The 12,500-nt window shown below is 40.2% G+C and overlaps 1 protein-coding gene across 1 annotated transcript in view; it reads left to right on the top strand.

Annotated features, from left to right (window-relative positions):
- LOC138000835 (protein POLR1D-like) overlaps positions 1-12,500 on the top strand; it is a 30,523-nt gene that overhangs the window by 16,292 nt on the left and 1,731 nt on the right. The window contains exon 4 of the mRNA XM_068847498.1: positions 11,986-12,500. This exon is cut by the window's right edge and continues 1,731 nt beyond it. Coding sequence (XP_068703599.1) covers positions 11,986-12,161 — 176 coding nt within the window. The 3' untranslated portion in view covers positions 12,162-12,500. The remainder of the gene's footprint in view (positions 1-11,985) is intronic.

The following is a 12,500-nucleotide window of genomic DNA, read 5'->3' as shown; positions in this document are numbered from 1 at the left end:
CAACATTGCGGCTTATGTGCAACAGAACGTGACTGGTGTTTCCATGGCTGAAATTTTCAGCAAATTAAGGGGCAGATGGATTTCCTTATTACATTCGAGGTCGGATACATTTTCTTTCGAAAATGTCCACTTTCGAAAGCAAAAAACAATGCCGCACGGTCGTAGCTTTCAAGTATCCATAAAGAATTTTAAAACTTGCATTTTCAAGCGAAAATTTTTGACAACCACAATTTGTCATCTGGCGACTGGAAATGTTTACCTAGTCGCCAGTTGGCCCATATAAGAAAGTTAATCTCGGACCCTGAGGTGTGGTCAGGATCACACTGGAGGCTACGCAATCCTTCAAGTCAAGCATAGTTTTTATGCTTACAGGCTAGCCCGTAATGCACAATGTCATCGGGGTTGTCTGTCTGAGTGAGTGAGTGAGTGAGTGAGTGAGTGAGTGAATCACTTAACTAATGAGGTCTTTATTTAATTTTAATTATTGATGTCCATTTTACAGTTTTTCTGTTTGCGGCCTATTTGTTGCCTTTGCCTTTCTTATTTTTCCTTATGGAAAGAGAAAGTTTAGAGAATTTACGGCAAGATTTTGACAAGTGCATGATAATTTCATTGGCAAACCTGTTTGGGAATCCGGTAGATTTGAGCGGAAAAACAGCCTTTGAAGTCAAAATGCCCATAAAACCTCTCCAATGAGCTTTCGTGTTGATTATTCCCATAAGATGTCTGATATTTTCGAATTTCGAAACATTTTGTAAAAATCTTATCAGTTGTTATCAAAGGCAACTTGCTCTCTGACACTTTGTAGACTGAAAGTTGCTTAGATGAAAATGAAGATACCTGATGCTATCAAGTGACGTGCTCATCATTTGTTTTCTCTCTTTGTACATCGCCCGTGATACAGAATTATTGGACAAACGTATTAAACCTTGAGAATTACCAGACTGGGTGCTCTTCTTGCGCGAAAAAATAAATAACAAATCCAAAGAAAGGAACTCTACGTTGACCTTGATTTTCAAACAGTATCACGTACTGCCAGATTCCATCATGACTCCTTGCACACCTTACTACCTCTCGCCTTCCTCTCCAGTGAGCTTTCAAATTTATTTTCCAGCCATAAGGTGGAGATATTTTCAAATTTCGAAACATTTTGTAATTTCTTCATCTGATAAACAACTTTAGGAAACAGACAACTTTTTTAAAAGACATGTTTCGGCATGCTTATGCCATCATCAGTTTAATGAGTTCCTAAGTGTGAACAGTTGTAAAGTCTACGGGTAGATGATAAAATTATTACAACATGACGTAATACAAAAGCGGGTACACCAAACATTAAGGTGTAAACTAAAACGTGAGAAAAGTGTTGTAATGCTGCAATTGTTTGTTAAGTTCCGGTTTGATCTTATTTATATGAAAAGCTCAATTGAGTTGCTGGCAGAATCCAGAATACTTAAGCACGACGGGGAGTATTTGCTCTTTAATAAAGGAGATGTGTTGACATGCTTAAAAATATGCGAGTTTTTATCGCTTTCCGTGTGTTCCTTTATCCTGGTAGAAAAGTGGCGACTCGTTTCGCCAATATAACGGGAATTACAACCCGCACAAGAAAATTGGTAAACTACCATGGATTTTAGAGCAACAGGAGTACAATCTTTAACACTAAACATGTTTTTAATTTTGAATGAAGTGAAAACTAATTTGATAGTTAGGTCAGATTTGCAAAAGCGCTTAGTAAGTTGTCGGAGTTTAAGTTTCGCTATTTTGGAATAATGGCCGACAAAAGGGAGTTTAAAATAACGTGTATTATTGTCATCATTAGTGTTCCGGCTTTTTTGAGAAAAAGACCCGTCAAGATACCGCTTGAAAGTTCTGTCAATAATGTGCGAGGGAAATGAATTACTTTTCAAGGTGTCAGAAAGTTTATTAAGATCGTTTTGAAGGCCGGAGGAGGTGTTGTTGATTTTATAGATTCAGTCGATAAGAGTTCGGATAAGGCCAATTTTATAGCGTGATGGAGTAAAACTAAAGAAATTAGTTAAGAGACCAGTGTAAGTTTTTTTATGAAAAACTGAAAAAACACAATCACGCGAAGTGTTGTCAACAAGTATGTCAAGAAAGGAGAGTTTACCATCATTCTCTTTCTCAAAAGTGAATTTGATGTTAGGGTGCCGTGAATTGATGTAATCAAAGAATGACATAGCATCCTGTTCGTTGTGAAAGAGACAGAAGGTGTCGTCAACATAACGCCTATAGAGTAGAGGGTAGTTCGAATGGTTGAAATTATTTAGCCACGTTTCCTCGTGGAAACCAAGAGAAAGATTAGCTAGGATGGGTGCTAGTGGAGAGCCCATCGCTACCCCATCAACTTGATTTGCCATTAAAAAGAAAATGATAGGAACGAGATAAACTAAGAATAAAGCCAGGATTCGAGCCACGATCCGAGCTGGGATCCGAGCCAGCTGGATTCGAGACCTAACCGAGACCTGCCCTAACCCTAACTAGACCTAAATAGACTAGAACCAAGATAAATAGACCTAACCTAACCGATTCGAGACCTAACCTATCCGAGAGATTCGAGAATAAATAGGGGAGAAAGCTCATCTTGCTCGGATCCTAGCTCGGATCTTGGCTCGGATCTTAGCTCGAATCCTGGCTCGAAGTGTAGGTATCCTCCATAAAACGACGCAACAGTGATTGTTGTGAAAGAGGGGGCTGGGCGGAGTGTTCACAAGCCAACATCAGTGAATGATGTAGCGTCCCTTTACGTTTCAAGGGATTCATACTAATCGGCCATCGCGAGCTAACAGATCGGCCTTGCAAATTAGCAATTTATAATTCTTTGCAATTAACACTGCTCCCTTTTTGCTGTGTTAAACTAGTCGATTTTTACAGCCCCTATCCGCAGGCCTCTTACGAGGTAGTGCAACAAATAATTTAATTGGCTGTGTGCAAATAGAAATGGTGGGAAAACATGATGGTATTTACTGTTCTCGGACGCATAAAAAAAGCCATCGCATTAGGCCCTTCCACGGTTTTTGCCGCCATATTTACTGGGGGGCAAACAAAACCTGGTTGCTACGCAACGCGCCATATATTTCCTTTCAAAATAAGACGCGGTTTGCTACCCTCGAACAAGTATTTGCGTTTTTATTTGGGCAAACGCTTATTTCTATAGCCAAAAATTTCTGTCAACAAAGGAGTGACATTATTATAGGTGAGTGATCGATTGTTTGGGCGAAATACGTTTTATTCTTTGGGTTAAACGCGTTTGTTGTGATACGTTGTCCGAACGTGACTCGCGGCCGCCATTGTCGAGAAAAGCACTTAAGAAACAGTCCTTTTTGGGATTTACCTGGGCAATAAAGGAAAAACATAAAGATAAACATTGAAAGTATGGTTTGTGTCTTGTTTCTGTAGGTCTAAAGCTAAAAAGCATTATTCTTTTCCGTACATAAATTTAGTCGGGGAAATGGGATTTGGAGACAAGTGTTGCGTTGGAGGTTGCGACAATGACCGAAGGTATCCAGAGAAATTGCTTATTCACTCGCATGTGGGGAGGTTATCATTCCACAAACCCAACAACTAGATGATAGAAGCGTGATCTCGACAGGTTCAGAAGGGAAGAAAAGTTTTTGCAATAGGGAAGTCCAGGGAGTTGTTGTTTGCTCGAATCATTTTCAAGATGGAAAACCTACCAAAGGCAACCCATTGCCCACTCTTTTTCTGACTCCTTTTGAACATTCTAACACTAAATCACCAAGGAAGAGACGACGGTTAGAATATAATAAAGTTACTGCAACTTCAACTACAAGCAAATCAACTGAATTTACAGGACCTTCAGACTTGGAACCTGATAACAACGGCGATAATCCTGCTAGTGATCCGATGGAAATCAAATCTAACTCTATCGAATTTACACTGTGCACAGCCTCTGCACAAATAACCAGAGATGGCGATGTTCGTCTGTATACTGGTATTCAGAATACAGATGTTTTGAGAATTTTGTTTGAGCACTTGCTGCCTAAGGCTAAGAACATGACCTACTGGAAGGGAAATAAGCAAACTGAGGCAGAAAGACCCAGACGCTATGCTGGCATCAGCATTGATGAATCCCCAACTTTCCGGAAACATGGTCCCCCAAGAAAACTTAAACTTGAGCAAGAGCTCTTGCTCGTAATGATGCGGCTTCGATTGGCTTTGTCGGTTGGTGATCTGGCATTTCGATTTGGAATATCACACACTCTTTGTAGTTCAATTTTCATCTCTTGGGTAAAGTTCATGAAATGTGAGCTCTCATGGCTCATCAAATGGCCCTCCTAAGAGCAGACAAAGAAAACCCTACCCAAGTGCTTTGAAAAATACTATTCCAAGGTTCGTTGTATCATCGATTGTTCAGAGGTGTTCATTGAGACACCTTCTATCTTGGAATTACAAGCTACCTGCTGGTCAGACTACAAGCACCATTGCACCCTCAAATTCCTTATTGCAATAACCCCAAATGGCTTAATCTCATTTGTATCTGAGTGCTATTTGGGTAGAGCATCAGACAAATACATAGTTATGGACAGTAGATTCATGAACAGACTTGAGCCATATGATCAGGTTATGGCAAACAGAGGGTTTAAGATTCGTGATGACCTGGCCATGTATCAGGCAACCCTGGCCATCCCCCCAAGTACTGTGGGCAATTTTCAAATGGCCACACAAGATGTGTCAGAATTATCAAGAATTGCTAATGTCCGTATTTACGTCGAGCAAGCTATAGGGAGGCTCAAACATTTCAAAATCTTGAGTCATGTAATGCCAATCAGCTGCCTGCCTTTGTGTGATGACATATTAGTTACATATTGTAGCCTGTGCAACCTCCTCCCACCCCTTTGTGAGTGATCACCAACAACTTTATGTGTAGCTGTAACCTCATTTATTCTATAATGAAAGGATTGCAACAGAATGGTCAATGTAGATTGACCAGTCCTGCAAAAATACTTAGCCATTTCACTCCCAAGATCCGAGTAGTAATTCTCCTTAGTGCCTGACATACACTTTCTTGTATGTTACTTTGGAGAATTTGCTATTATATCAATCCAATATCCTAGAGTTGATAATTCTCTCAATTCTCATCATCGGCTAAGTTGAAAATGTACTGATGTTGTGAGGAGAAGTTTTAAATGATCACTTTTGGGATTGAAATGGTCAAATACAGTTGTTATTGTATATAAGACTTGTATGAACTATCATGCCTACTTATTTTAGGGTTGTAACAGCGTAAAGCAACAAAATAATAATTATTAATTGTGTAATTTCCAAGATATACTTTATGATGCAAGAAATAAACTCTCGGAAAAATTAAAAAGTAACTTAAAGCTGCTTACAAGAAGAGCAAAGCCAGTGAACCTGTTGTGGTTCACTGGTAAGGCCTTCACATCCCCAGTGATACCAAAGCTCGCACTGATCACAGCAGACACTGTTCTCGTCACTACTTTCAATTTCATTGGGCTCAAGGCATAGGGTTTCACATGTAGGACAGTAGAAAATTCCCACCAAGCCCAGTAAAGCCTTGACAACATACCATTTATAAAAGATAACTAAATTTTGCTCAACCCTTTCATAAGAAATCTGGTCTTCCTTGACTTCTTCCACTAATGTGTCTGCAAATTGTGTCCACACAACAAAATAACCCTTGGAGCTTCCTGATATCACAATCTCTCCTTGTAACTGCATGTAGTACTTGTGTGCCTTATTCAGACACACAGTACCATTTCCCATTTTCAAAAAGTCAGTTCGGTCCCAAGCATCAAGAACTTTCTCACTCCTTATACTATATGGACACTTACATTCGATGACAAATGTTCCACAGCAATCGCAGGTGCCAGTGGCATCAGGACTAGCTCCAATATAAGGGAGGTCCCTTTTTACCATTAACCCCACCTCAATCAAGTTCATGTTTGTATGCTTTGGCCCTTCTACTCTTTTAATGCATCTAGAGCATCCTTTTCATGTACTCTCCCCCACTGTATGGACTGGTGGTGAACAATACGTGCAATGAGGGGTTTGGTCTTTACCACCTTTTTCCGTCCAGCAATTAGAGTGTTCACTTTGGTGTGAACCTCATGAAACTTTGAGCCAGTTATTCTACCCTTTCTCTGCTCAACCCACTCCGAACACAGGCTCTGAGATCTGGTGGCCCTCTCTATGGCATCACACTGCCCCTGAGTGAAGTGGAAGGATTCAAGAAAGCTAGTGACCATGGTAACCTCCCCCTCTCCCTTATGGTGTGAGGCAAACATCTCAGCACATTGTTTCAATGGGAGGGGAATACGTTCAATTTGGAATTGACTTTCCTCCATATTTTCAACAGCCTTGAAAATAACTGATCTATCAGTTATAGCAGTCTTCCACTTGGTGAGAAAAGTATTCTTGGCATCCTCAGTGACATTGCACTCACACTCTCTGCACGGATCAAAGCTTTTCTTTGAATCTGAGTTCATTTCTCTCTTTTCTGGGTTATTGGCATTGTCCCGAGAATCACTCCTTATTGTCAAGTCTTTGATTTTCTTGGGCTCCACTTCTCTAAAGGTGCAGTCATTCCATCTGCATGGTACAGATGTACATGAAGGACTAGTGAAGCCCATAGAAACTGCATGTTCAACCTTGTACAGTAGTGCCATAACATGATTGCAGCTTTGTGAAAAGCCTGCTGTACAGCTGCACCATGCAGACAGAACATCATCCTGTCTTGAATCAATGGCTACCCACACCTCCCGTGGCTCATCCCTGACTCGTTGTGAGGGTGTTACACTGCACTTTAAAATACATGTGCATTCAGTATCAAAATTGTGCGAATACACTGTTCCCACAAATCCACCAGCAAAGTAGGAGTAGGCTTTGCACATTTTGTATTTTCCCACATACTCACTGTCAAACTCCTTCTTAGACAAAATGAAGGAAAATATTTTCCCAAGGTCTATTGCTGGCCAAGTCGTTAAATCGTTTTTCCAATCTGCTATCGACCTCGGGGCACTGGGAAGACCCTTAATACGATGATTGTACTCGATTGCAAGTCTTGACCGCAACTCTTCATCATTGACCACCACCCCTACATTTCGTGCACAAGCAGAAAAAGCTCTGGCAACAAGCTCTCTTTTTTTGCCCGTAACGCCTAGCCCTCGTAAACTCAAATACTCTTTTTAACTCTCCCAAGCTTTGTTGAAGGAAATTTTCGTAAACTTCTTCAGGATTTTCGATCAACGGCTCTTTTGAGACACGAGTAGCCATGCGACCTCGAGGGAATTTATATTAGAATCCTAAAATAGAAACAAAACGAGGACAAGTGTTTAGTTGTGTTACTCGTGATTTTAGACCAGCAATCTACAGCTTCCCAGTATAAATGAATGAAACTTTTATTTTATTCCTCATTTGAGGGGTAAGTCATTGGAATACATCCGCAATTTACGTCTTGCAAAAGTTAAGTGTAACGATTGTTTTCTCAATGGCGGCCACGATTCACACTCGGACAACCTATCACAACAAACGCATATAAACCAAAGAAGAAAACGTATTTCACCCAAACAATCGATCAATCACCTTTAATAATGTTTTTCCTTTGTTGACAGAAAATTTCGGCTATGGAAATAACCGTTTGTTCACAACAAAAGCGAATAACTATTCGAGGGTAGCAAACCACGTCCTATTTTGAAAGGAAATATATGGCGCGTTGCATAGCAACCAGGTTTTGTTTGCCCCCCAGTCAATATGGCGGCCAGAAACCGTGGAAGGGTCTATTGGGCTGATTCATGCAACAGTAGTGTGCAATTAAATTCAATAGTGATGAAAATATGTTAGAATCCAAAGCATCCACGTGTTATAATTATAGTTAGCTTATTGAGTCATTTCCTTAATACCTTTGATTGCGTGGTACTCAATTTGATGGATACCTCACTGTCCACTCGCATACAAACACATAAAGAGGAAATCTGAGCAGTGGATGACGAAAAGCATGAAAAATCAATTAAAGAACTACTAAATTCTCCCAAAGATGTGCGTGATGGTGGGAAAACCATAAAAAATATATTTTCGCTACAGGCAATGTTTTGTCTTTTCTCAGCCGAGTTGATGTAATAAGTGATCATAACTGAGTTTAGGTTTCCCTTGGCCTTTGCCAGTAAAAGGAAAAAGCTTGACGGATTTGCTGGTTTGCCGAAGTCTCGGTGGGAAGACCTCGTCGGCCAAGAAGTGATAGGTCAAGGAACCTTTGGAGTGGTGTTTTTGACTGAGTTTCAAGCTGATGGAAAGCCCGCCGAAAATCTGATTGTAAAAAAGCTGTTAAGTATAGCTCAGGATTTTGCGGCAACGTTCACCAAAGAGGCCAAGATTTTAAAGGATTTACAGCACAAAAACATTGTTTCATTTAAGGCGACATGTGAGCATCCAGTGGCGATGATGCTCGAATATCTGCACTTTGATCTCGAGACCTTTGGGGGTGAGGAAAAACTTCCTTAGCTGCCTAGACCAAAACGTTCATATTGTATGTTTCCTTCATATGTATGTTTCGTCTGTAGCTTTACGATAGCAGCAGTCCTTCGTTGATATTGTAATTACTGGCATTTCTGTTCGAATTGTACCAGCGGTTCAACAATTGCACTGTCAAAAAAAAACAATTGCACTGTTAAAATGGAGCTTGTCATTAAAATCAACAGATCAGATCTCTCTTAATTTTGCCGGTCTCGGAGGTAAAGGTACACCTTATTTAACGTCGGAAGTTCCTTTACTCTCTAGAGAGTATTCTCCCAGCAAGCCGACGGTGCGCTCATTTTACCCCCCAAAATTCCCCATTTTAGAGATTCTCCCTTTTAGAGATTCCCTTTTTTAGTAATTCCCCCTTTTAGAGATTCCCCATTTGAGAGGTTCCCCCTTTTGGAGATTCCCTATTTTAGTAATTCTCCCTTTTAGAGATTCCCCATTCCCTGTTTTAGAACTAGCCTTTGAAATGTCCTCGGTCGAATGTTGCAGTATTCAGTGGGCGCTAAAAAAAGCCATTTCAAGTGATTGAATTGTCACTTGTCAATAGCCGAGTACACAAAAGTTTATTTGTGTTTTACTAATCTTCGTTTTCTGAACCTTTACAGAGGCTCTAATTTATATTTTTTACGTTGAAAATCATCAAACTGAATGCACTGGGAGCTTCTAATATCGGGTACACTGTATTTAACCCACACAATTTATGAAATCGTGAAAAACTCTTCAACAGCGCCTGAAAGAAGGACAACGTGCATCCAAACAAACAATGTCAACTCAACAAATACGCTGGTTGCTGTTCGCTTCCAAATATTAAACAGTTACTCGAATTGGACTTTAATTTAAAATACAACGTCCATTGCTAACGTGGGTTTTTGGGAAGCAAAACAAGCAAAATTAAAAAACCGAGTAAACAGTGTGTTTTTTCAACACACAGATTCTGAACTGCTGTTGCTATCGTTGGGATTAACATTCAAATGAAAATTAATGGAAATATTTACTGGCCTCTAGTTCATCGTCTGTGTGCTCTACAACTGAAATCTGCTTTTCCTCTGTCGGAGAACTTGTGCTTTTTTCACTTCCTTGAGGAATAAAGTCCAATGGGAAATAAGGTCGGCAAAATACGACTATTACCATCATAAAATAAGTGACCTTGAGCAGACGGATCCAAAAAGAAAAAAGTTGGAAACAAATCAAGTTATTGACAGGTCAGGATATACAACAGGAATTGTTCCATCAATTCCTAGGCGAAAACTGTCCAGACACTAAGGCTTTAGCTAATATGGTGAACGACCACTTTATCAGTCTGACATCAGACTTTGTTCCCTTGACCCCCACCGGAGTAACCTATCAACAGGTTCCCCACGGCCTCCTAGTTTACCGTGAGTGTCTGGGAGGTACAGGACTCTTTATCAAGCCTAAATGTCGGGAAAGCAATTGGCCCTGATATGATAACGAATAGGGTCTTAAAGGAATTCGCACCTGAACTCGGCCCGCTAATTATGGACATTTAAAACTGCTCACTCAGGGAGGGCTATGTACCTGATCTGCTGAAACGATCCATAATCAACCCCCTGCCTAAGGTTTCCCCACCACAAGAAATCCATACTGACTTGAGACCTATCTCTCTGACCTGCACCCTTGCCAAAATCATGGAAGGGTTTGCGCGCAGCAGGCTTGTCGCGCAAATTTCGGAAAATTTTGACCCACGCCAGTACGCAAGGGAGGGGCACTCCACCACGGACGCTTTGATTTATATCCTACAGGTGATACATGAGGCAACAGATAGCGGGAACTGTGGAGCTGGAATGTTCTTGGCTGATTACTCAAAGGGTTTCGACCTGGTTCATCATTCCATTCTTCTCAGGGAGTTGGCGTATTTCGATATAGACACTGTGTTAATTAACTGGATTAGGGCCTTTTTGACAGAGAGATCGCAAGTTGTATGGATTGGAAACTCTCTGTCTGAGTGGAAATCATCCAGGGGAGGTATTCCGCAAGGGACGAAACTGGGGGTAATTTTTTTCGCTGTGATGACTAACAATCTTTTGCGTGAATGGCATTTGAGGATTAAATTTGTTGATGATACTACGACATTGGAAATGTTACCAAGGAATAGTATTAGCTTACTAAATGTAGCTGTCAATGACATTCACAAGTTTTCTATAGAACACAATATGAAACTAAATCCGAAAAAGTGCAAAGAAATGTTAATTAACTTCATGCAAAATGATAATTTTACTATAAGACCAATTGTCCTATACAACAACACACTTGAACGTGTAACAACTTATAAATTACTTAGTATTATTATCAGTAATGATTTAAAGTGGAGCGAGCATATTGATTACATATCGAAAAAAGCTTCGAAGCGCCTGCATTCCCTAAGGATTCTTAAAAAAGTTGATGTTAATAGAGATGGAATTCTCAAAGTTTACCTATATTAGAATATGGCGTGCAAGTCTGGCAAGATATTCCTGAATTTTTCACGTCAGCGCAATATCCCTTCAATCACAAGTGCAATTCAATGCTAAATACCCTCTCTTCGATAGCCAATCAGACCGCGAGTTAACCTTTAGCTACGCGATTCTAGCCTGAATCATGATTTCTTAGCTCAGAATCTGAGCGTAAAAACGAAAGGAAAAAACAATAGCATCCTTGGAGGCATTCCCTTTCCTTCTCCTCCCACGCCTCCTCGTTTACCCGCCGGTTCTCCCTTTCCCTTCCCCTTCCAACGCCTTCTACGCAGGGTATATGCAAATAAGTCTTCTTAAAGAAGACTACATATATATATATATGCATTCAAGTTCGAAAAGATGCTTAAGTGCCAGGCTCCAGTTGTTCGAAGGGTGTGATCCATCAATCCATCGATCCATCGATCGATAAAGCACTATCCAGCAGATAAACAATAGCAAAAGCAATTGAGTTATCTAGAGGATAGTGACCTATCCAGTGGATAGCACTATCCACCCTTCGAACAACTGGGCCCAGGACTTGAAAATCCATAATTTTTAATCTTACTGTCAATCAAAGAACTGTCTTTACTGTGTCTAACAATATGATCTTACTGTCAAAACTTTAGTTGACACAAGAGAGGAAAACGTTCTCTGCTTTACTGGACTGAAGTGAGCTGAAATTTGTTTGGTGCAAACCTTCTCCCAAAACCAACTCGCTCCGTCAATTAAATGTGTTGACCTTCGTTTGCTACCCATGATTTTTCTACCTGCTGGTCATGCGTCTTCTCTATAAAGCAGCTAGTAGTTTTTAATTCACCTGATCTCTTTTTTTTTACGGTGTTTGTGACGAATGTGTTACATAATTATGTGCTGTCCATGTATGTCTTTATTAAAATTAATGAGAGGGTAATTAAACCTGCTAAAAAAAATTTCTTAACAGGTTTCCACTATTTCAAACAATTGATTCCAAAAGGATATGACATAGGCCTTCATTATTTTTATTTTTGTTTTCAAGATAACAAGGAACCAAGAAACGAAAGAAAACATGAAACAAGGGATAAAACACATTCCAAGGAGACGTGCTGCAAGAGGACTTCCCGGCATGAAGAGAAAAACAAACATACGAACAAAGCCGTGAGAAAGTCAGCACCAAAATGCAGAAATAAATGGAAGACAGATGGGTCACCTTAATTTGCCTCACTCCACAAAAACAGAAGCATCAATCACAATGTTTGATCACACGTCAAGGTCATTTTTTTGTCTTACCATCTAATCTAAGTGGTAATAACACACGGGTGGGCACATGACTCCTTCGCTCCGCTTCGCTTGGTATTCTGTTTCGTCATTGATCATTGGTCGCTACGGAGTCACGTTGATACTATTTCGTATCTACATAAACTTACCTTGGTCACTGAAGCTACTTACAGAGTTTAAAGTGGGGGCACATCATTATTGCATCGCCCTGTTTTTTGTTTCGGACCATAAAAGTCATTCGCATACATGTATATCCATCATCCGAATTAGACGGGG

This window comes from Montipora foliosa, chromosome 4 (assembly GCF_036669935.1).
Source record: "Montipora foliosa isolate CH-2021 chromosome 4, ASM3666993v2, whole genome shotgun sequence".
In the NCBI taxonomy this organism is placed as follows: Eukaryota; Metazoa; Cnidaria; class Anthozoa; order Scleractinia; family Acroporidae; genus Montipora; species Montipora foliosa.
The sequence above is the reverse complement of the archived record's forward strand: the minus strand, read 5'-3'. Positions and strand labels throughout refer to the sequence as shown.